At 47.2% G+C, this 23,966-nt stretch overlaps 1 protein-coding gene across 5 annotated transcripts in view; it reads left to right on the top strand.

Annotated features, from left to right (window-relative positions):
• Nucleotides 1-23,966, top strand: part of ptk2ba (protein tyrosine kinase 2 beta, a) — a 247,775-nt gene that overhangs the window by 159,975 nt on the left and 63,834 nt on the right. For all 5 annotated transcript variants that reach the window (XM_059985434.1, XM_059985435.1, XM_059985437.1 and 2 more), the window contains exon 16: nt 22,439-22,523. In XM_059985434.1, coding sequence (XP_059841417.1) covers nt 22,439-22,523 — 85 coding nt within the window. The remainder of the gene's footprint in view (nt 1-22,438; nt 22,524-23,966) is intronic.

Here is a 23,966-nt window from a genome sequence, read left to right as displayed (position 1 = left end):
TCCTCTCTCCTGATTCTGTAATCCTCCGATCCACCTGGACGATCTCCTCTCCTGATTCTGTAATCCTCCGATCCACCTGGACGATCTCCTCTCCTGATTCTGTAATCCTCCGATCCACCTGGACGATCTCCTCTCCTGATTCTGTAATCCTCTGATCCACCTGGACGATCTCCTCTCCTGATTCTGTAATCCTCCGATCCACCTGGACGATCTCCTCTCCTGATTCTGTAATCCTCCGATCCACCTGGACGATCTCCTCTCCTGATTCTGTAATCCTCCGATCCACCTGGAGAAGCTCCTCTCCTGATTCTGTAATCCTCCGATCCACCTGGACGATCTCCTCTCTCCTGATTCTGTAATCCTCCGATCCACCTGGAGAAGCTCCTCTCCTGATTCTGTAATCCTCCGATCCACCTGGACGATCTCCTCTCTCCTGATTCTGTAATCCTCCGATCCACCTGGAGAAGCTCCTCTCCTGATTCTGTAATCCTCCGATCCACCTGGAGAAGCTCCTCTCCTGATTCTGTAATCCTCCGATCCACCTGGACGATCTCCTCTCTCCTGATTCTGTAATCCTCCGATCCACCTGGAGAAGCTCCTCTCCTGATTCTGTAATCCTCCGATCCACCTGGACGATCTCCTCTCTCCTGATTCTGTAATCCTCCGATCCACCTGGAGAAGCTCCTCTCCTGATTCTGTAATCCTCCGATCCACCTGGATGATCTCCTCTCTCCTGATTCTGTAATCCTCCGATCCACCTGGACGATCTCCTCTCCTGATTCTGTAATCCTCCGATCCACCTGGACGATCTCCTCTCCTGATTCTGTAATCCTCCGATCCACCTGGACGATCTCCTCTCTCCTGATTCTGTAATCCTCCGATCCACCTGGATGATCTCCTCTCTCCTGATTCTGTAATCCTCCGATCCACCTGGATGATCTCCTCTCTCCTGATTCTGTAATCCTCCGATCCACCTGGATGATCTCCTCTCTCCTGATTCTGTAATCCTCCGATCCACCTGGACGATCTCCTCTCCTGATTCTGTAATCCTCCAATCCACCTGGATGATCTCCTCTCTCCTGATTCTGTAATCCTCCGATCCACCTGGACGATCTCCTCTCTCCTGATTCTGTATCCTCCGATCCACCTGGACGATCTCCTCTCTCCTGATTCTGTATCCTCCGATCCACCTGGACGATCTCCTCTCTCCTGATTCTGTATCCTCCGATCCACCTGAACGATCTCCTCTCCTGATTCTGTAATCCTCCGATCCACCTGGACGATCTCCTCTCTCCTGATTCTGTATCCTCCGATCCACCTGAACGATCTCCTCTCCTGATTCTGTAATCCTCCGATCCACCTGGACGATCTCCTCTCTCCTGATTCTGTAATCCTCCGATCCACCTGGACGATCTCCTCTCCTGATTCTGTAATCCTCCGATCCACCTGGACGATCTCCTCTCCTGATTCTGTAATCCTCCGATCCACCTGGACGATCTCCTCTCTCCTGATTCTGTAATCCTCCGATCCACCTGGTTGATCTCCTCTCTCCTGATTCTGTAATCCTCCGATCCACCTGGACGATCTCCTCTCCTGATTCTGTATCCTCCGATCCACCTGGACAATCTCCTCTCTCCTGATTCTGTAATCCTCCGATCCACCTGGACGATCTCCTCTCTCCTGATTCTGTAATCCTCCGATCCACCTGGACGATCTCCTCTCTCCTGATTCTGTAATCCTCCGATCCACCTGGATGATCTCCTCTCTCCTGATTCTGTATCCTCCGATCCACCTGGACGATCTCCTCTCCTGATTCTGTAATCCTCCGATCCACCTGGACGATCTCCTCTCCTGATTCTGTAATCCTCCGATCCACCTGGACGATCTCCTCTCCTGATTCTGTAATCCTCCAATCCACCTGGACGATCTCCTCTCTCCTGATTCTGTAATCCTCCGATCCACCTGGACGATCTCCTCTCTCCTGATTCTGTAATCCTCCGATCCACCTGGACGATCTCCTCTCTCCTGATTCTGTAATCCTCCGATCCACCTGGACGATCTCCTCTCCTGATTCTGTAATCCTCCGATCCACCTGGACGATCTCCTCTCTCCTGATTCTGTAATCCTCCGATCCACCTGGACGATCTCCTCTCTCCTGATTCTGTATCCTCCGATCCACCTGAACGATCTCCTCTCCTGATTCTGTAATCCTCCGATCCACCTGGACGATCTCCTCTCTCCTGATTCTGTAATCCTCCGATCCACCTGGAGAAGCTCCTCTCCTGATTCTGTAATCCTCCGATCCACCTGGAGAAGCTCCTCTCCTGATTCTGTAATCCTCCGATCCACCTGGACGATCTCCTCTCTCCTGATTCTGTAATCCTCCGATCCACCTGGAGAAGCTCCTCTCCTGATTCTGTAATCCTCCGATCCACCTGGACGATCTCCTCTCTCCTGATTCTGTAATCCTCCGATCCACCTGGAGAAGCTCCTCTCCTGATTCTGTAATCCTCCGATCCACCTGGATGATCTCCTCTCTCCTGATTCTGTAATCCTCCGATCCACCTGGACGATCTCCTCTCCTGATTCTGTAATCCTCCGATCCACCTGGACGATCTCCTCTCCTGATTCTGTAATCCTCCGATCCACCTGGACGATCTCCTCTCTCCTGATTCTGTAATCCTCCGATCCACCTGGATGATCTCCTCTCTCCTGATTCTGTAATCCTCCGATCCACCTGGATGATCTCCTCTCTCCTGATTCTGTAATCCTCCGATCCACCTGGATGATCTCCTCTCTCCTGATTCTGTAATCCTCCGATCCACCTGGACGATCTCCTCTCCTGATTCTGTAATCCTCCAATCCACCTGGATGATCTCCTCTCTCCTGATTCTGTAATCCTCCGATCCACCTGGACGATCTCCTCTCTCCTGATTCTGTATCCTCCGATCCACCTGGACGATCTCCTCTCTCCTGATTCTGTATCCTCCGATCCACCTGGACGATCTCCTCTCTCCTGATTCTGTATCCTCCGATCCACCTGAACGATCTCCTCTCCTGATTCTGTAATCCTCCGATCCACCTGGACGATCTCCTCTCTCCTGATTCTGTATCCTCCGATCCACCTGAACGATCTCCTCTCCTGATTCTGTAATCCTCCGATCCACCTGGACGATCTCCTCTCTCCTGATTCTGTAATCCTCCGATCCACCTGGACGATCTCCTCTCCTGATTCTGTAATCCTCCGATCCACCTGGACGATCTCCTCTCCTGATTCTGTAATCCTCCGATCCACCTGGACGATCTCCTCTCTCCTGATTCTGTAATCCTCCGATCCACCTGGTTGATCTCCTCTCTCCTGATTCTGTAATCCTCCGATCCACCTGGACGATCTCCTCTCCTGATTCTGTATCCTCCGATCCACCTGGACAATCTCCTCTCTCCTGATTCTGTAATCCTCCGATCCACCTGGACGATCTCCTCTCTCCTGATTCTGTAATCCTCCGATCCACCTGGACGATCTCCTCTCTCCTGATTCTGTAATCCTCCGATCCACCTGGATGATCTCCTCTCTCCTGATTCTGTATCCTCCGATCCACCTGGACGATCTCCTCTCCTGATTCTGTAATCCTCCGATCCACCTGGACGATCTCCTCTCCTGATTCTGTAATCCTCCGATCCACCTGGACGATCTCCTCTCCTGATTCTGTAATCCTCCAATCCACCTGGACGATCTCCTCTCTCCTGATTCTGTAATCCTCCGATCCACCTGGACGATCTCCTCTCTCCTGATTCTGTAATCCTCCGATCCACCTGGACGATCTCCTCTCTCCTGATTCTGTAATCCTCCGATCCACCTGGACGATCTCCTCTCCTGATTCTGTAATCCTCCGATCCACCTGGACGATCTCCTCTCTCCTGATTCTGTAATCCTCCGATCCACCTGGACGATCTCCTCTCTCCTGATTCTGTATCCTCCGATCCACCTGAACGATCTCCTCTCCTGATTCTGTAATCCTCCGATCCACCTGGACGATCTCCTCTCCTGATTCTGTAATCCTCCGATCCACCTGGACGATCTCCTCTCCTGATTCTGTATCCTCCGATCCACCTGGACGATCTCCTCTCCTGATTCTGTAATCCTCCGATCCACCTGGACGATCTCCTCTCTCCTGATTCTGTAATCCTCCGATCCACCTGGAGAAGCTCCTCTCCTGATTCTGTATCCTCCGATCCACCTGGACGATCTCCTCTCTCCTGATTCTGTAATCCTCCGATCCACCTGGACGATCTCCTCTCCTGATTCTGTAATCCTCCGATCCACCTGGACGATCTCCTCTCCTGATTCTGTAATCCTCCGATCCACCTGGACGATCTCCTCTCCTGATTCTGTAATCCTCCGATCCACCTGGACGATCTCCTCTCCTGATTCTGTATCCTCCGATCCACCTGGACGATCTCCTCTCTCCTGATTCTGTAATCCTCCGATCCACCTGGACGATCTCCTCTCCTGATTCTGTAATCCTCCGATCCACCTGGACGATCTCCTCTCCTGATTCTGTAATCCTCCGATCCACCTGGAGAAGCTCCTCTCCTGATTCTGTAATCCTCCGATCCACCTGGAGAAGCTCCTCTCCTGATTCTGTAATCCTCCGATCCACCTGGACGATCTCCTCTCCTGATTCTGTAATCCTCCGATCCACCTGGAGAAGCTCCTCTCCTGATTCTGTAATCCTCCGATCCACCTGGAGAAGCTCCTCTCCTGATTCTGTAATCCTCCGATCCACCTGGACGATCTCCTCTCCTGATTCTGTAATCCTCCGATCCACCTGGAGAAGCTCCTCTCCTGATTCTGTAATCCTCCGATCCACCTGGAGAAGCTCCTCTCCTGATTCTGTAATCCTCCGATCCACCTGGACGATCTCCTCTCCTGATTCTGTAATCCTCCGATCCACCTGGACGATCTCCTCTCCTGATTCTGTAATCCTCCGATCCACCTGGAGAAGCTCCTCTCCTGATTCTGTAATCCTCCGATCCACCTGGAGAAGCTCCTCTCCTGATTCTGTAATCCTCCGATCCACCTGGACGATCTCCTCTCCTGATTCTGTAATCCTCCGATCCACCTGGACGATCTCCTCTCTCCTGATTCTGTAATCCTCCGATCCACCTGGACGATCTCCTCTCCTGATTCTGTAATCCTCCGATCCACCTGAACGATCTCCTCTCCTGATTCTGTAATCCTCCGATCCACCTGGACGATCTCCTCTCTCCTGATTCTGTAATCCTCCGATCCACCTGGACGATCTCCTCTCCTGATTCTGTAATCCTCCGATCCACCTGGACGATCTCCTCTCCTGATTCTGTAATCCTCCGATCCACCTGGATGATCTCCTCTCTCCTGATTCTGTAATCCTCCGATCCACCTGGACGATCTCCTCTCTCCTGATTCTGTAATCCTCCGATCCACCTGGACGATCTCCTCTCCTGATTCTGTAATCCTCCGATCCACCTGGACGATCTCCTCTCCTGATTCTGTAATCCTCCGATCCACCTGGACGATCTCCTCTCCTGATTCTGTAATCCTCCGATCCACCTGGACGATCTCCTCTCCTGATTCTGTAATCCTCCGATCCACCTGGACGATCTCCTCTCCTGATTCTGTAATCCTCCGATCCACCTGGACGATCTCCTCTCCTGATTCTGTAATCCTCCGATCCACCTGGACGATCTCCTCTCCTGATTCTGTAATCCTCCGATCCACCTGGACGATCTCCTCTCCTGATTCTGTAATCCTCCGATCCACCTGGACGATCTCCTCTCCTGATTCTGTAATCCTCCGATCCACCTGGACGATCTCCTCTCCTGATTCTGTAATCCTCCGATCCACCTGGACGATCTCCTCTCCTGATTCTGTAATCCTCCGATCCACCTGGACGATCTCCTCTCTCCTGATTCTGTAATCCTCCGATCCACCTGGACGATCTCCTCTCCTGATTCTGTAATCCTCCGATCCACCTGGAGAAGCTCCTCTCCTGATTCTGTAATCCTCCGATCCACCTGGACGATCTCCTCTCCTGATTCTGTAATCCTCCGATCCACCTGGACGATCTCCTCTCCTGATTCTGTATCCTCCGATCCACCTGGACGATCTCCTCTCCTGATTCTGTAATCCTCCGATCCACCTGGACGATCTCCTCTCCTGATTCTGTAATCCTCCGATCCACCTGGACGATCTCCTCTCCTGATTCTGTAATCCTCCGATCCACCTGGACGATCTCCTCTCCTGATTCTGTAATCCTCCGATCCACCTGGACGATCTCCTCTCCTGATTCTGTAATCCTCCGATCCACCTGGACGATCTCCTCTCTCCTGATTCTGTAATCCTCCGATCCACCTGGACGATCTCCTCTCCTGATTCTGTAATCCTCCGATCCACCTGGAGAAGCTCCTCTCCTGATTCTGTAATCCTCCGATCCACCTGGACGATCTCCTCTCCTGATTCTGTAATCCTCCGATCCACCTGGACGATCTCCTCTCCTGATTCTGTATCCTCCGATCCACCTGGACGATCTCCTCTCCTGATTCTGTAATCCTCCGATCCACCTGGATGATCTCCTCTCTCCTGATTCTGTAATCCTCCGATCCACCTGGAGAAGCTCCTCTCCTGATTCTGTAATCCTCCGATCCACCTGGACGATCTCCTCTCCTGATTCTGTAATCCTCCGATCCACCTGGACGATCTCCTCTCCTGATTCTGTAATCCTCCGATCCACCTGGACGATCTCCTCTCCTGATTCTGTAATCCTCTTTCTTCCATTGCAAGACTCGTACACTTGACTTGTGCTTCATTCTCTCAAAATGCAGTATGAATATCATCATCACCGTCTCCTAAGGGTTCCTTTACCTTACGCTCCCTAATAAAATCTGGGTTATTACACAACTTTGTGAGAAGATGGCAATGCGACGCAGAATTGCGCAGCGGCCACTCCGGGATGAATATCTGTTCTCTGTACAATCCTGATTTGATGGAGACGGACATGTGAAGCACGGAGGAACAGCTGGTGAAACTTTTCAAATGTCTGTTTTACGCTGCCGCTGCTGCTGTGTGATCGAAAAATCTCCAGAGAGGAAGGCCCCGAACCCTCTGCTTTGTCTGTTGCTTTGAGGCCGGGGCCGGTGCCGGAGGGCCGGCCGGAGGCTCGAAATCTTCGGACAGACTCAGAGTTGGCTGTCGTCGGGTGCTTCCAGGGTGCTGCATCGGCAAGTTTGCGGCGCTGGAGGTTCAGGGCAGGAAGAGGTTTTCTTCCTTCTACTGTCTGCATGAGATGATGGGCTATCGGGGACTTTGAGACTTTTTTTTTACCGTGCCCATGGTCTGCTCTTTATCAAATTACGGTATTGCTTTGCACTGTTGTAACTATATGTTATAATTATGTGGGATTGTCAGTCTTGGTCTGACTTACGTTTCTGTGATATCATACTGGAGGAACATTGTATCATTTCTTACTGCATGCATTATTTAATGACAATAAACGAGGACTGAGTGTCCTCACAATCTAATCTAATCTACCACCCAATCTAAGGTAGCTATTCCCCATGTAGGCTCAAGCACAAGCTGTTCTAAAAATCCATCTTGTAGGCATTCAACAAATTCCCTCTTGTGATCCAACTCTAACCTGATTTTCCCAATCCCCTTGCAAATTGAAGTCTTCCATTACAATTATGTCATTATCCTTATTACATGCCCTTTCCAGCTCCCTTTGCAATCTCAACCCCACATTTGGAGGTCTGTATATGATTCCCCGGTGGTTTTCTTCACCCTTGCAGTTTCTGATCTCCACCCACAAAGATCGGACATTCTCTGACCCTATGTCACCTCTTTCTAAAGATGTAATTCCATCTCTTACCAACAGAGCCACATCACCGCCTCTGCCTTCCTGCCTGTCCTTTCAACACAAAGTGTATCCTTTGATGCTAAGCTCTCAATACTACCTTCTTTCAGCCATGACTCTGAGATGCCCACAACATCATACCGACCGATCTCTGATGGCACCACGAGTTTGTCAACCTTATTCCGAATGCTATGCCTGCATTCTTCGCCCTTTTGAATTTTGCCTCTGTGGTACAATTTAACTCTTTGCTCTGTCTGTACTTGTACCCAATCATTGGCTTGTCCTTCCTTACGTTCATGTCACACCCATCATCTACTTATCAACCTGCTGGCTCATCCTCAGCTCTATCAGACTGATCCCCACCCCCCTGCCAGATTAGTTTAAACCACTCCCAACAGCTCTAGTAAACCTGCCCACAAAAATATTGGTTTCCCTTCCATTCAAGTGCAATCTGTTGTTTTTGTACAGGTCACACCTGCCCGGGAGAGGTGATGATCCAAGAATCTGCATCCCTGCTCTCTGCTCCAATTCTTCAGCCACACGTTTATCTGACACCTCATTCTACTGTATTCCTACTCTCACTGTCACGTGACACAGGCAGCAAACCCAAGATTACTACCTTTCAGGACCTGCTTCTCGGCTTCCTTCCTAACTCCCTGTATTCTGCTTTCAGGACCTCCTTCCTTTTTCTTGCGATGTTGTTGGTACCAATATGTACCACGACCTCTGGCTGCACCCCCCCCCCAGGATATTGTGGACCCTGGCACCTGAGAGGCAAACTACCATCTGGGTTTCCTGTTAGCATCTACAGAATCACCTAACTATAGAGTCCCCTATTACTCCTGCCATCCTCTTCAGTTCCCTACCCTTCAGTGCCAGACTCTCTCAGAGGCATGGTCGCTGTTGCTTCCCCCAAGTAGATCATCCCCCCCCCCCCCCACACCTCCAGCAGTACTCAAAATGGAGTACTTATTTTTGAGGGGGACGCCCACAGGGGTGCTGGCCACTATCTGATGTTTTCCCTTCTCTCTCTGGACAAAGAAGAGAATTCGTTACGGTCAGTAGTTTTTCATTAGAATAGGTATTTTAACCTGCTATAATCCAAGAGAGAACAACATCCAGCTCACCTGTCCTTTGCACGTACTTCATCCAGATTGAAAATTAGAAGATAGAACCCACAAAGATGTGACGAGCCAACTAAATTGGTAATCAAATGTCTGACTGAACCAATCTCTGCTGCCTACACAATGGTCCAGATCCTTCAATTTTCCTCACATTCAAGTGCCTATCTAAACTTCCCTTAAAAGTGTTTAATATTTCTGCCTCTACCACTACTCCAGGCATCACACTCCCATTAAAAAATGCCACTCACATCTTTGAAATTATCCCCCTACCCTTAAATGCACGCCTTCTGGTATTAGACATTTTAACCTTGGGAAACAGGAATTGTCTGTCTACTCTACTTAGGCATCTCATAATCTTCTCAACCTCGATCAGATCTCCCTTAGCCCCCACTGTTCCAGAGGAGCACATCATTTCACCAACTTTGATCCAGGAGGTAAACATAACAGCCAGCTCATCAGTGTCCATTTCACGAATCTCAGACTGACTCAAAATTCAAAGTTGTAGTTGAGGGGATATCCTGCAATAAAGCAGTTTCACTTGGTGGTTGTAAATACAGACAGAAACTGAAAATATTGACGTTTTAACTGGTGTTTTATTCCAAAGTTGTTTCAGGAGTCAGGGAAGAGGCATAAAACTTTATTGTTGTTTGGTGAAGTGTTGATAAAACAAAGTAAAACAGAAACAATAGTGATAGAGGTGTATGAAGTAAAACCCAGAGGTTAGACATATTTATGTGTTTTCATTAATTTGCATTATGCAAACCCAGCAATTATTCAGACCTGTAGGTTCCCTCAGTTGGATTGGACTGTTTAATTAGAAGTTGTATTTTATATAACAATTTATATAAATCTGACTGATTAGTATGCTCTCTATTGGTCACAGTGTGTACATACAATTGTTCAGTGTGTCCCCCAGTGGTCACAGTGTGTATATGCAGTTGTTCAGTGTTTACCCTTGTGGTCACAGTGTGTATATACAGTTGTTCAGTGTGTGTCCCAGTGGTCACAGTGTGTATATGCAGTTGTTCAGTGTGTCCCCCAGTGGTCACAGTGTGTATATACAGTTGTTCAGTGTTTACCCTTGTGGTCACAGTGTGTATATACAGTTGTTCAGTGTGTCCCCCAGTGGTTACAGTGTGTATATGCAGTTGTTCAGTGGGTCTCCCAGTGGTCACAGTGTGTATATGCAGTTGTTCAGTGTGTCCCCCAGTGGTCACAGTGTGTATATGCAGTTGTTCAGTGGGTCTCCCAGTGGTCACAGTGTGTATATGCAGTTGTTCAGTGTTCACCCTTGTGGTCACAGTGTGTATATGCAGTTGTTCAGTGGGTCCCCTAGTGGTCACAGTGTGTATATGCAGTTGTTCAGTGGGTCCCCCAGTGGTCACAGTGTGTATATGCAGTTGTTCAGTGGGTCCCCTAGTGGTCACAGTGTGTATATGCAGTTGTTCAGTGTTTACCCTTGTGGTCACAGTGGGTATATACAGTTGTTCAGTGTGTCCCCCAGTGGTCACAATGTGCATTTACAGTTGTTCAGTGTTTACCCTTGTGGTCACAGTGGGTATATACAGTTGTTCAGTGGACCCCCAGTGGTCACAGTGTGTATATACAGTTGTTCAGTGTGTCCCCCAGTGGTCACAATGTGCATTTACAGTTGTTCAGTGTTTACCCTTGTGGTCACAGTGGGTATATACAGTTGTTCAGTGGACCCCCAGTGGTCACAGTGTGTATATACAGTTGTTCAGTGGGTCCCCCAGTGGTCACAGTGTGTATATACAGTTGTTCAGTGGGTCCCCCAGTGGTCACAGTGTGTATATACAGTTGTTCAGTGGGTCCCCCAGTGGTCACAGTGTGTAAATACAGTTGTTCAGTGCGTCCCCCAGTGGTCACAGTGTGTAAATACAGTTGTTCAGTGGACCCCCAGTGGTCACAGTGTGTATATACAGTTGTTCAGTGGACCCCCAGTGGTCACAGTGTGTATATGCAGTTGTTCATTGGGTCTCCCAGTGGTCACAGTGTGTATATGCAGTTGTTCAGTGTGTCCCCCAGTGGTCACAGTGTGTATATACAGTTGTTCAGTGTGTCCCCCAGTGGTCACAGTGTGTATATGCAGTTGTTCAGTGAGTCTCCCAGTGGTCACAGTGTGTATATGCAGTTGTTCAGTGTGTCCCCCAGTGGTCACAGTGTGTATATGCAGTTGTTCAGTGGGTCCCCCAGTGGTCACAGTGTGTATATGCAGTTGTTCAGTGGGTCTCCCAGTGGTCACAGTGTGTATATACAGTTGTTCAGTGTGTCCCCCAGTGGTCACAGTGTGTATATACAGTTGTTCAGTGTGTCCCCCAGTGGTCACAGTGTGTATATGCAGCTGTTCAGTGTGTCCCCCAGTGGTCACAGTGTGTGTATGCAATTGTTCAGTGGACACCCAGTGGTCACAGTGTGTATATACAGTTGTTCAGTGGGTCCCCCAGTGGTCACAGTGTGTATATGCAGTTGTTCAGTGTGTCCCCCAGTGGTCACAGTGTGTATATGCAGTTGTTCAGTGGTTCCCCCAGTGGTCACAGTGTGTGTATGCAATTGTTCAGTGGACCCCCAGTGGTCACAGTGTGTATATACAGTTGTTCAGTGGGTCCCCCAGTGGTCACAGTGTGTATATGCAGTTGTTCAGTGTGTCCCCCAGTGGTCACAGTGTGTATATGCAGTTGTTCAGTGGGTCTCCCAGTGGTCACAGTGTGTATATGCAGTTGTTCAGTGGGTCTCCCAGTGGTCACAGTGTGTATATACAGGTGTTCAGTGTGTCCCCCAGTGGTTACAGTGTGTATATGCAGTTGTTCAGTGTGTCCCCCAGTGGTCACAGTGTGTATATGCAGTTGTTCAGTGGGTCCCCCAGTGGTCACAGTGTGTATATGCAGTTGTTCAGTGGGTCCCCCAGTGGTCACAGTGTGTATATACAGTTGTTCAGTGGGTCCCCCAGTGGTCACAGTGTGTATATGCAGTTGTTCAGTGTGTCCCCCAGTGGTCACAGTGTGTATATACAGTTGTTCAGTGTGTCCCCCAGTGGTCACAGTGTGTATATGCAGTTGTTCAGTGGGTCCCCCAGTGGTCACAGTGTGTATATACAGTTGTTCAGTGTGTCCCCCAGTGGTCACAGTGTGTATTTACAGTTGTTCAGTGTGTCCCCCAGTGGTCACAGTGTGTGTATGCAATTGTTCAGTGGACCCCCAGTGGTCACAGTGTGTATATACAGTTGTTCAGTGGGTCCCCCAGTGGTCACAGTGTGTATATGCAGTTGTTCAGTGTGTCCCCCAGTGGTCACAGTGTGTATATACAGTTGTTCAGTTTGTATATACAGTTGTTCAGTGTTTACCCTTGTGGTCACAGTGTGTATATGCAGTTGTTCATTGGGTCCCCTAGTGGTCACAGTATGTATATGTAGTAGTTTAGTGTTTACCCTTGTGGTCACAGTGTGTATATGCAGTTGTTCAGTGTTTACCCTTGTGGTCATAGTGTGTATATACAGTTGTTCAGTGTTTACCCTTGTGGTCACAGTGTGTATATACAGTTGTTCACTATGTCCCCCAGTGGTCACAGTGTGTATATACAGTTGTTCAGTGGGTCCTCCCGTGGTTACAGTGTGTATATGCAGTTGTTCATTGGGTCCCCTAGTGGTCACAGTGTGTATATACAGTTGTTCAGTGTTTACCCTTGTGGTCACAGTGTGTATATACAGTTGTTCAGTGTGTCCCCCAGTGGTCACAGTGTGTATATACAGTTGTCCAGTGAGTCACCCAGTGGTCACAGTGTGTATATACAGTTGTCCAGTGAGTCACCCAGTGGTCACAGTGTGTATATATATACAGTTGTCCAGTGAGTCACCCAGTGGTCACAGTGTGTATATACAGTTGTCCAGTGAGTCACCCAGTGGTCACAGTGTGTATATATACAGTTGTCCAGTGAGTCACCCAGTGGTCACAGTGTGTATATACAGTTGTCCAGTGAGTCACCCAGTGGTCACAGTGTGTATATGCAGCTGTTCAGTGTGTCCCCCAGTGGTCACAGTGTGTGTATGCAATTGTTCAGTGGACCCCCAGTGGTCACAGTGTGTATATACAGTTGTTCAGTGGGTCCCCCAGTGGTCACAGTGTGTATATGCAGTTGTTCAGTGTGTCCCCCAGTGGTCACAGTGTGTATATGCAGTTGTTCAGTGGTTCCCCCAGTGGTCACAGTGTGTGTATGCAATTGTTCAGTGGACCCCCAGTGGTCACAGTGTGTATATACAGTTGTTCAGTGGGTCCCCCAGTGGTCACAGTGTGTATATGCAGTTGTTCAGTGTGTCCCCCAGTGGTCACAGTGTGTATATGCAGTTGTTCAGTGGGTCTCCCAGTGGTCACAGTGTGTATATGCAGTTGTTCAGTGGGTCTCCCAGTGGTCACAGTGTGTATATACAGGTGTTCAGTGTGTCCCCCAGTGGTTACAGTGTGTATATGCAGTTGTTCAGTGTGTCCCCCAGTGGTCACAGTGTGTATATGCAGTTGTTCAGTGTTTACCCTTGTGGTCATAGTGTGTATATACAGTTGTTCAGTGTTTACCCTTGTGGTCACAGTGTGTATATACAGTTGTTCACTATGTCCCCCAGTGGTCACAGTGTGTATATACAGTTGTTCAGTGGGTCCTCCCGTGGTTACAGTGTGTATATGCAGTTGTTCATTGGGTCCCCTAGTGGTCACAGTGTGTATATACAGTTGTTCAGTGTTTACCCTTGTGGTCACAGTGTGTATATACAGTTGTTCAGTGTGTCCCCCAGTGGTCACAGTGTGTATATACAGTTGTCCAGTGAGTCACCCAGTGGTCACAGTGTGTATATACAGTTGTCCAGTGAGTCACCCAGTGGTCACAGTGTGTATATATATACAGTTGTCCAGTGAGTCACCCAGTGGTCACAGTGTGTATATACAGTTGTCCAGTGAGTCACCCAGTGGTCACAGTGTGTATATATACAGTTGTCCAGTGAGTCACCCAGTGGTCACAGTGTGTATATACAGTTGTCCAGTGAGTCACCCAGTGGTCACAGTGTGTATATGCAGCTGTTCAGTGTGTCCCCCAGTGGTCACAGTGTGTGTATGCAATTGTTCAGTGGACCCCCAGTGGTCACAGTGTGTATATACAGTTGTTCAGTGGGTCCCCCAGTGGTCACAGTGTGTATATGCAGTTGTTCAGTGTGTCCCCCAGTGGTCACAGTGTGTATATGCAGTTGTTCAGTGGTTCCCCCAGTGGTCACAGTGTGTGTATGCAATTGTTCAGTGGACCCCCAGTGGTCACAGTGTGTATATACAGTTGTTCAGTGGGTCCCCCAGTGGTCACAGTGTGTATATGCAGTTGTTCAGTGTGTCCCCCAGTGGTCACAGTGTGTATATGCAGTTGTTCAGTGGGTCTCCCAGTGGTCACAGTGTGTATATGCAGTTGTTCAGTGGGTCTCCCAGTGGTCACAGTGTGTATATACAGGTGTTCAGTGTGTCCCCCAGTGGTTACAGTGTGTATATGCAGTTGTTCAGTGTGTCCCCCAGTGGTCACAGTGTGTATATGCAGTTGTTCAGTGGGTCCCCCAGTGGTCACAGTGTGTATATGCAGTTGTTCAGTGGGTCCCCCAGTGGTCACAGTGTGTATATACAGTTGTTCAGTGGGTCCCCCAGTGGTCACAGTGTGTATATGCAGTTGTTCAGTGTGTCCCCCAGTGGTCACAGTGTGTATATACAGTTGTTCAGTGTGTCCCCCAGTGGTCACAGTGTGTATATGCAGTTGTTCAGTGGGTCCCCCAGTGGTCACAGTGTGTATATACAGTTGTTCAGTGTGTCCCCCAGTGGTCACAGTGTGTATATACAGTTGTTCAGTGTGTCCCCCAGTGGTCACAGTGTGTGTATGCAATTGTTCAGTGGACCCCCAGTGGTCACAGTGTGTATATACAGTTGTTCAGTGGGTCCCCCAGTGGTCACAGTGTGTATATGCAGTTGTTCAGTGTGTCCCCCAGTGGTCACAGTGTGTATATGCAGTTGTTCAGTGGGTCCCCCAGTGGTCACAGTGTGTATATGCAGTAGTTCATTGGGTCCCCTAGTGGTCACAGTATGTATATGTAGTAGTTTAGTGTTTACCCTTGTGGTCACAGTGTGTATATACAGTTGTTCAGTTTGTATATACAGTTGTTCAGTGTTTACCCTTGTGGTCACAGTGTGTATATGCAGTTGTTCATTGGGTCCCCTAGTGGTCACAGTATGTATATGTAGTAGTTTAGTGTTTACCCTTGTGGTCACAGTGTGTATATGCAGTTGTTCAGTGTTTACCCTTGTGGTCATAGTGTGTATATACAGTTGTTCAGTGTTTACCCTTGTGGTCACAGTGTGTATATACAGTTGTTCACTATGTCCCCCAGTGGTCACAGTGTGTATATACAGTTGTTCAGTGGGTCCTCCCGTGGTTACAGTGTGTATATGCAGTTGTTCATTGGGTCCCCTAGTGGTCACAGTGTGTATATACAGTTGTTCAGTGTTTACCCTTGTGGTCACAGTGTGTATATACAGTTGTTCAGTGTGTCCCCCAGTGGTCACAGTGTGTATATACAGTTGTCCAGTGAGTCACCCAGTGGTCACAGTGTGTATATACAGTTGTCCAGTGAGTCACCCAGTGGTCACAGTGTGTATATATATACAGTTGTCCAGTGAGTCACCCAGTGGTCACAGTGTGTATATACAGTTGTCCAGTGAGTCACCCAGTGGTCACAGTGTGTATATATACAGTTGTCCAGTGAGTCACCCAGTGGTCACAGTGTGTATATACAGTTGTCCAGTGAGTCACCCAGTGGTCACAGTGTGTATATACAGTTGTCCAGTGAGTCACCCAGTGGTCACAGTGTGTATATACAGTTGTCCAGTGAGTCACCCAGTGGTCACAGTGTGTATATACAGTTGTCCAGTGAGTCACCCAGTGGTCACAGTGTGTATATGCAAACACGAGGTAATCTGCCGATGCTGGAAATTCAAGCAACACACACAAAATGCTGGTGGAACAAAGAAAACTGTAATAGCGGGCCTGGGTGAGTGTATAGTCAGATAGTTGAAGTTTTGTGTGTGTTGATTGTATGTATATGCAGTTGTTCACTGTGCCACCTAGTGGTTAGAGTATGTATATGCAGTTGTTCACTGTGCCACCTAGTGGTTAGAGTATGTATATGCAGTTGCCTAATGCATTTCCTAGTGGGAAATAACTTTGCCATATCTAATCTGTGCAGGGCTTTTAACATTCATAGTGTTTCTATGAGATCCTCCTTCATTCTCCTGAACTCCAGGGAATGCAGGCCAAGAGCTGCCAGACGTTCCACAGACATTTCACCCTTCACTTCTCCAATCATTCTTGTAAATCTTCTCTGAATCCTCTCCAATATCAGTCTATCCTTTCTAAAATAAGGAACCCAAAATTGCACACAATACTCCCAGTGTGGTCTCACAAGTGCCTTATAGAGTCTCAGCATCGCATCCCTATTCTTATATTCTATACCTCTGGAAATGAATGCCAACATTGCATTTGCCTTCTTCACCACCGACTCAACCTGGAGGTTAACCTTTAGGGTATCCTGCACAAGGACTCCCAAGTCTCTTTGCATCTCTGCTTTTTGAATTCTCTCCCCATCTTAAAAAATAGTTTGCCCATTTATTTCTTCCACCAAAGTGTATGACCATACACTTTCCAAATGTATTTCATTTGTCACTTCTTTGCCCATTCCCTTAAACTATCTGAGTCTCTCTGCAGACTCTCTGTTTCCTCAACTCTACCCAATCCTCCACCTACCTTTGAATCATAGGCAAATTTAGCCACAATCCCGTAATACTGTAGTCCAAATCATTGACATAGATCTTAAAAAGCAGCAGTCCCAACACTGACCCTTGTGGAACTCAACCGGCAGCCAGCAGAATAGGATTCCTTTATTCCCACACTCTGTTTTCTGCCGATCGGCCAATGCTCCACCCATGCTAGTAACTTCCCTGTAATTCCATGGGCCCTTATCCTGCTAAGCAGCCTCATGTGCGGCACCTTGTCAAAGGCCTTCTGAAAATCCAAGTACCCCACGTCTGTTGCATCTCCTTTGTCTACACTGCTTGTAATTTCCTCAAAGAATTGCAGTAGGTTAGTCAGGCAGGATTTTCCCTTCAGGAAACCATGCTGGCTATGCCCTATCTTGTCATGTGCCTCCAGGTATTCCGTAAACTCATCCCTGACAATCGATTCCAACAACATCACAACCACTGATGTCAGGCTAACAGGTCTATAGTTTCCTTTCTACTGCCTCCCACCTTTCTTAAATAGCAGAGTAACAATTGCAATTTTCCAGTCATCTGGTACAATGCCAGAATCCATCGATTCTTGAAATATCATTGTTTATGCCTCCACAATCTCTCCACCTACTTCCCGAGGGTGTATTCCATCAGGTCCAGATTTATATAACCAAATAACAATTACAGCACGGAAACAGGCCATCTCGGGCCTTCTAGTCCATGCCGAATGCTTACTCTCAACTAGTCCCACTGACCTGCACTCAGCCCATAAACCTCGATTCCTTTCCTGTCCATATACCTATCCAATTTTTTTTTAAAGACGATATCGAATCTGCCTCTACCACTTCTATTGGAAGCTCGTTGCACACAGCTACCACTCTCTGAGTAAAGAACTTCCCCCTTGTGTTACCCCTAAACTTTTTGCCCCTTAACTCTCAACTCATGTCTTCTTGTTTGAATCTCCTCTACTCTCAATGGAAAAAGCCTATCCACGTCAACTCTATCTATCCCCCTCATAATTTTAAATACCTCTATCAAGTCCCCTCTCAACCTTCTATGCTCCAAAGAATGAATACCTAATTAGCATTAACTCCATCTGCCATCGTTCGGCCCATTCTTCTAACTGGCCTGAATCTCTCTGCAAGCTTTAAAAACCCACTTCATTATCCACAACGCCACCTATCTTAGTATCACCTGCATACTTACTAATCCAATTTAGCACCCCATCATCCAGATCATTAATATATATGACAAACAACATTGGACCCAGTACAGATCCCTGAGGCACACCACTAGTCTCCAGCCTCCAACCTGCCAAACAGTTATCCACCACTACTCTCTGGCATTTCCCATCCAACCACTGTTGAATCCATTTTAAAACTTCAATATTAATCCCTAATGATTGAACCTTCCTAACTAACCGTCTGTGCAGAACCTTGTCAAAGGCCTTACTGAAGTCCATATAGACAACATCCACTGCTTTACCCTCGTCAACTTTCTTCATAACCTCTTCAAAAAATTCACTAAGATTTGTCAAACATGACCTTCCACGCACAAATCCATGTTGACTGTTCCTAATCAGACCCTGTCCATCCAGATAATTATATCTGGATCTGGGGGTACATGTCCACAGATTCCCTGAAGGTTGCCTCACACGTAGATAGGGTAGTTAAGAAAACTTATGGGGTGTTAGCTTTCATAAGTCAAGGGATAGAGTTTAAGAGACGTGATGTAACGATGCAGCTCTATATAACTCTAGTTAGGCCACACTTGGAGTACTGTGTCCAGTTCTGGTTGCCTCACTATAGGAAGGATGTGGAAGCATTGGAAAGGGTACAGAGGAGATTTACCAGGATGCTGCCTGGTTTAGAGAGTATGGATTATGATCAGAGATTAAGGGAGCTAGGGCTTTACTCTTTGGAGAGAAGGAGGATGAGAGGAGACATGATAGAGGTGAACAAGATATTAAGAGGAATAGACAGAGTGGACAGCCAGCGCCTCTTCCCCAGGGCACCACTGCTCAGTACAAGAGGACATGGCTTTATGGTAAGGGGAGGGAAGTTCAAGGGGGATATTAGAGGAAGGTTTTTCACTCAGAGAGTGGTTGGTGCGTGGAATGCACTGCCTGAGTCAGTGGTGGAGGCAGACACCCTAGTGAAGTTTAAGAGACTACTAGACAAGTATGTAGAGGAATTTAAGGTGGGGGGTTATATGTGAGGCAAGGTTTGAGTGTCAGCACAACATTGTGGGCCGAAGGGCCTGTAATATGCTGTACTATTCTATGTTCTATATCTACCGTCTCTAAGAATACTTTCCATTAATTTACCTACGATTGATGTCAAACTGACAGGCCGATAATTGCTTGGTTTACTCTTAGAACCCTTTTTTAAACAATGGAACCGCATGAGCAATACGCCAATCCTCCGGTATCATCCCCGTTTCTAATGACATTTGAAATATTTCTGTCAGAGCCCCTGCTATTTCTACACTAACTTCCCTCAAGGTCCTAGGGAATATCCTGTCAGGATCTGGAGATTTATCTGCTTTTATATTCTTTAAAAGTGCCAGTACTTCCTCCTCTTTAACTGTCATAGTTTCCATAACTACCCTACTTGTTTCCCTTACCTTACACAATTCAATATCCTTCTCCTTAGTGAATACCGCAGAAAAGAAATTGTTTGAAATCTCCCCCCCCACCCCCATCTCTTTTGGCTCCACATGTAGCTGTCCACTCTGATTCTCTAAGGGACCGATTTTATGCCTCACTATCCTTTTGCTATTAATATAACTGTAGAAACCCTTTGGATTTATTTTCACCTTATTTGCCAAAGCAACCTCGTATCTTCTTTTAGCTTTTCTAATTTCTTTCTTAAGATTCTTTTTACATTCTTTATATTCCTCGAGCACCTCATTTACTCCATGCTGCCTATGTTTATTGTGATATCTCTCTTCTTCCAAACCAAGTTTCCAATATCCCTTGAAAACCATGGCTCTCTCAAACTTTTAATCTTTCCTTTCAACCTAACAGGAACATAAAGATTCTGTACCCTCAAAATTTCACCTTTAAATTACCTCCATTTCTCTATTACATCCTTCCCATAAAACAAATTGTCCCAATCCACTCTCTCTAAATCCTTTTGCATTTCCTCAAAGTTAGCCTTTCTCCAGTCAAACATCTCAACCCTGTGTCCAGTCCTATCCTTCTTCATAATTATATTGAAACTAATGGCATTGTGATCACTGGACCTGAAGTGCTCCCCAACACATACCTCCGTCACCTGACCTATCTCATTCCCTAACAGAAGATCCAACACTGCCCCTTCTCTAGTTGATACCGCTACGTATTGCTGCAAAAAACTATCCTGCACACATTTTACAAACTCCAAACCATCCAGCCCTTTTACAGAATGGGCTTCCCAGCCTATGTGTGGAAAATTAAAATCTCCTACAATCACAACCTTGTGCTTACTACAAATATCTGCTATCTCCTTACAAGTTTGCTCCTCCAATTCTCGCTCCCCATTAGGTGGTCTATAATACACCCCTATAAGTGTTACTACATCTTTCCCATTCCTCAATTCCACCCAAATAATCTCCCTAGACGAGTCCTCTAATCTATTCTGCCAGAGCAGCGCTGTAATATTTTCTCTGACAAGTAACGCAACACCTCCCCCTCTTGTCCCTCCGATTCTATCACACCTGAAGCAACGAAATCCAGGAATAATTAGTTGCCAATCACACCCATCCTGCGACCATGTTTTAGCTATTAGTGAAACATCATATTTCCAGGTATCAATCCATGCTCTAAATTCATCCACCTTTCTTACAATGCTCCTAGCATTAAAATAAATACATTTAAGAAATTCTCCACCTCTTACTCTCTGTTTATCTCTAACAGTGCAGACAACTTTATATCTTCTTTTTCTTCCTTCTCCCATACATCTGTTCCTACACTCTGATTCCTCTCCCCCCTTGTATCCAGTTTAAATCCACTGGAGCCTCTGTAGCAAACCTACTTGCAAGAATATTTGTCCTCCTCCAGTTCAGATGTAAACCATCCTGCCGGAACAGGTCCCACCTTCCCTGGAAAACTGCCCAATTATCTATAAATCTGAAGCCCTCCCTCCTGCACCATGTCTTCAGCCACGTGTTGATCTGCACTACCTTACTATTTCTAAACCCACCTGCACGTGACACTGGTAGCAATCCTGAGATTGCTATCCTGGAGGTCCTGTCCTTTAACTTGGCACCTAGCTCCCTAAACTCACCTTTCAGGACCTCCTCACTCTTCCTACCCACATCATTGGTCCCTACATGGACCACGACATCCGGCTGCTCACCCTCCCTCTTGAGAATACTGTGAACTCGATCCGAGATATCACGGACCCCGGCACCAGGGATGCAACAGACCATCCGGGATTCTCAATCTCTTCCACAGAACATCCTATCTGTCCCCCTAACTATCGAACCCCCTTTCGCAACTGCTCTCCCCTTTTCCCTCCTTCCCTTCTGAGCTGTGGGTCCAGTCTCGGTGCCAGAGACGCAACCACTGCAACTTGTCCCTGGTAGGTCGTCCCCACCAACAGTATCCAAAATGGTATACTTATTATTGATGGGAACGGCCACTGGGGTGCTCTGCTCATTCTGTCTATTCCCCTTCCCTCTCCTGACAATCACCCAACTACCTGTCTCCTGACCCTTAGGGGTGACTACCTCCCTGAAACTCCTGTCTATTTCTGCCTCTGCCTCCCGAATGATCCAAAGTTCATCCAGCTCCAGTTCCCTAACATGGTTTGTCAGGAGCTGCAGCTGAATGCACCTTTTATATAGTTTAAAAAAGCTTTTGGTATCTTCTTTGGTATTAGTCGCCAGCTTCCTTTCATAATTCATCTTTTCCTTCCAAATAACCTTTTTAGTTTCCTTCAGCAAGTTTTTAAAAGCTTCCCGATCCTCTATCTTCCCACTAGCTTTGGCTTTCTTGCATGCCCTCTCCTTTGCTTTTACTTTGGCTCTGACTTCATACGTCAGCCACGGTAGTGTCCTTCTTCCCTTTGAAAATTTCTTCTTATTTGGAATATATCTGTCTTGCACGTCCCTCATTTTTCACAGAAACTCCAGCCATTGCTGCTCTGCTGCTAGTGTCCCTTTCCAGTCAACATTGGCCAGTTCCCCTCTCATGCCATTGTAATTCAGTTTATTCCTCTGAAATAGTAGCACATTGGAATTTAGTTTCTGCTTCTCAAATTTCAAAGTGAACGCGATGGCATTGTGGTTGAAATAGGTGGGTTGCTGGGCAGTGAGACTCATTGTGTCGAAGGGCCTGAGCTGCCCTCTATTTCTCAACAAATAAATAAGTAACGCCCACTCACCACAACACGAACCTGATTCCACAGCCTACACTCATTTTCATCAACTCTACACCTCATCATCTCAGAGTTACTGTTTACTTGCACTTTGGGTATCAGTCTTTGTTAATGTGTAGCTTTTCATAAATTCTCTTGTCTTTCTTTTCTTTCCTGTGAATGCCTGCAAGAAGAGGAATCTCAGGATCTATGTGGTGATGTATACGAGCTTCAATAATAAATTTACTTATTGTCTCCCTCCACAGAGAGGCGAGCAGCTGGCGGTAGCGGTGAAGACCTGTAAAAGTGACTGCACCTACGAGACCAAGGAGAAGTTCCTTGTGGAAGGCCGTAAGGATCACTTGGCACTGGGCAAAACACTGAACACTGGAGGAACTCGGGGTCCTGTGGGCAGACGAATAGAGTTACTGGTTCACGTAGACAAATCTTCATCAATGCCTCAGCGGTCTCCCTCTCCGGACAATGGAGACACAATCGCAGTGGGTCAAGGAACATCTGTGGAGGAAAATACAGAGTCAACATTTCTGGTTGAGGCAGACTGACTGAGGGTTCAGATGAAGGGAGTTGACCAGCATGCTGCCTGGATTCGACAGCATGTCTTACGAAGATAGGTTGAGCGAGCTGAGGTGTTATTGTTTGGAGGGAAGGCAGATAAGAAGTGGCCTGATAGAGGTTATAAGATAAGCCATAGATGGAGTGGACGGTCAGAGACTTCTTCCCAGGACGGAAATGGCTAAAATGAGGGGGCGTAATTCTGAGGTGTGTGGAGGAAAGTATAGAGGGGATGTCAGCATTAGGTTTTTTACACAGGGGTGGTGGCAAAGATTAGGGATATTTAAGAGACTTGTGGATAGGCAAATGGATGTTAGAAAAACAGAGCGGATGGTTAGGTTCAAAGGACTGCACAATATGGTGGGCCTGTATGGTGCTGGACTGTTCTATGTTTTATACTTAATCCAAAAGGTCTGCTGTCTATCATCTGTTGCTGCAACTGCGTTGCAAGGAAGGTTTGAATAGGTTCGAACTTAAAGCAACACACAGAGCACTGGAGAAACTCAGCAGGTCAGGCAGCATCTGTGGAAAGAGTAAACAGTTGACATTTTGGGCCGAGACCTTTGTTCTGGACTGAGAGGGAAGGGGAAAGATACTCGAATTAAAAAGTGGGAGCAGGGGAAAGAGGCTCGCTGGAAGGTGATAGATGTAGCCAAGTGGGTGGGAAAGGTCGAAGGCTGGACGTGAAAGACCCCATCACATTTCACCTAGCATTTGCCCTCCTCCTCCCCCCACCTTTTAATTAAGGCATCTTGCTTGTTCCCTCTCAGTTCTGATGAAGGGTCTTGGCCTTAAATGTTGACTGTTCATTCATTTCCATAGATGCTGTCTGACCTGCTGAGTTCCTCCAACACTGTGTCTGTGTGTGTGTGTGTGTGTTGCTTTGAATTTCTGGCATTTGCAGAATTTATTGTGTTTGTAGGTTAGGACTTTATTTGCCAGAATGTAGAAGTTTGAGAGGAGATTTGGTAGAGGTCTACAAACGTGAGGGGAATAGATGGGGTAAATGAAAGCAGGCTTTTGCTACTGAGGTTGGGTGGGACTATGACAAGGGTTCAGGTGAAATGTTTAGGGGAAACATGAGGGGAAACCGCTTCACTCAAAGAACAATAAGAGTGTGGAATGATTGCCAGCACAATTGGAGCATGCGAGCTCGACCTCAACATTTAAGAGAAGTTTGGAAGGGGTATGGGTGCAGGTCAATGTGAGTAGGCACTTTAC

Source organism: Hypanus sabinus, chromosome 12 (genome assembly GCF_030144855.1).
Source record: "Hypanus sabinus isolate sHypSab1 chromosome 12, sHypSab1.hap1, whole genome shotgun sequence".
In the NCBI taxonomy this organism is placed as follows: domain Eukaryota; kingdom Metazoa; phylum Chordata; class Chondrichthyes; order Myliobatiformes; family Dasyatidae; genus Hypanus; species Hypanus sabinus.
Note: the sequence above shows the minus strand (reverse complement) of the source record. Positions and strands in the feature narration are given on the sequence as shown.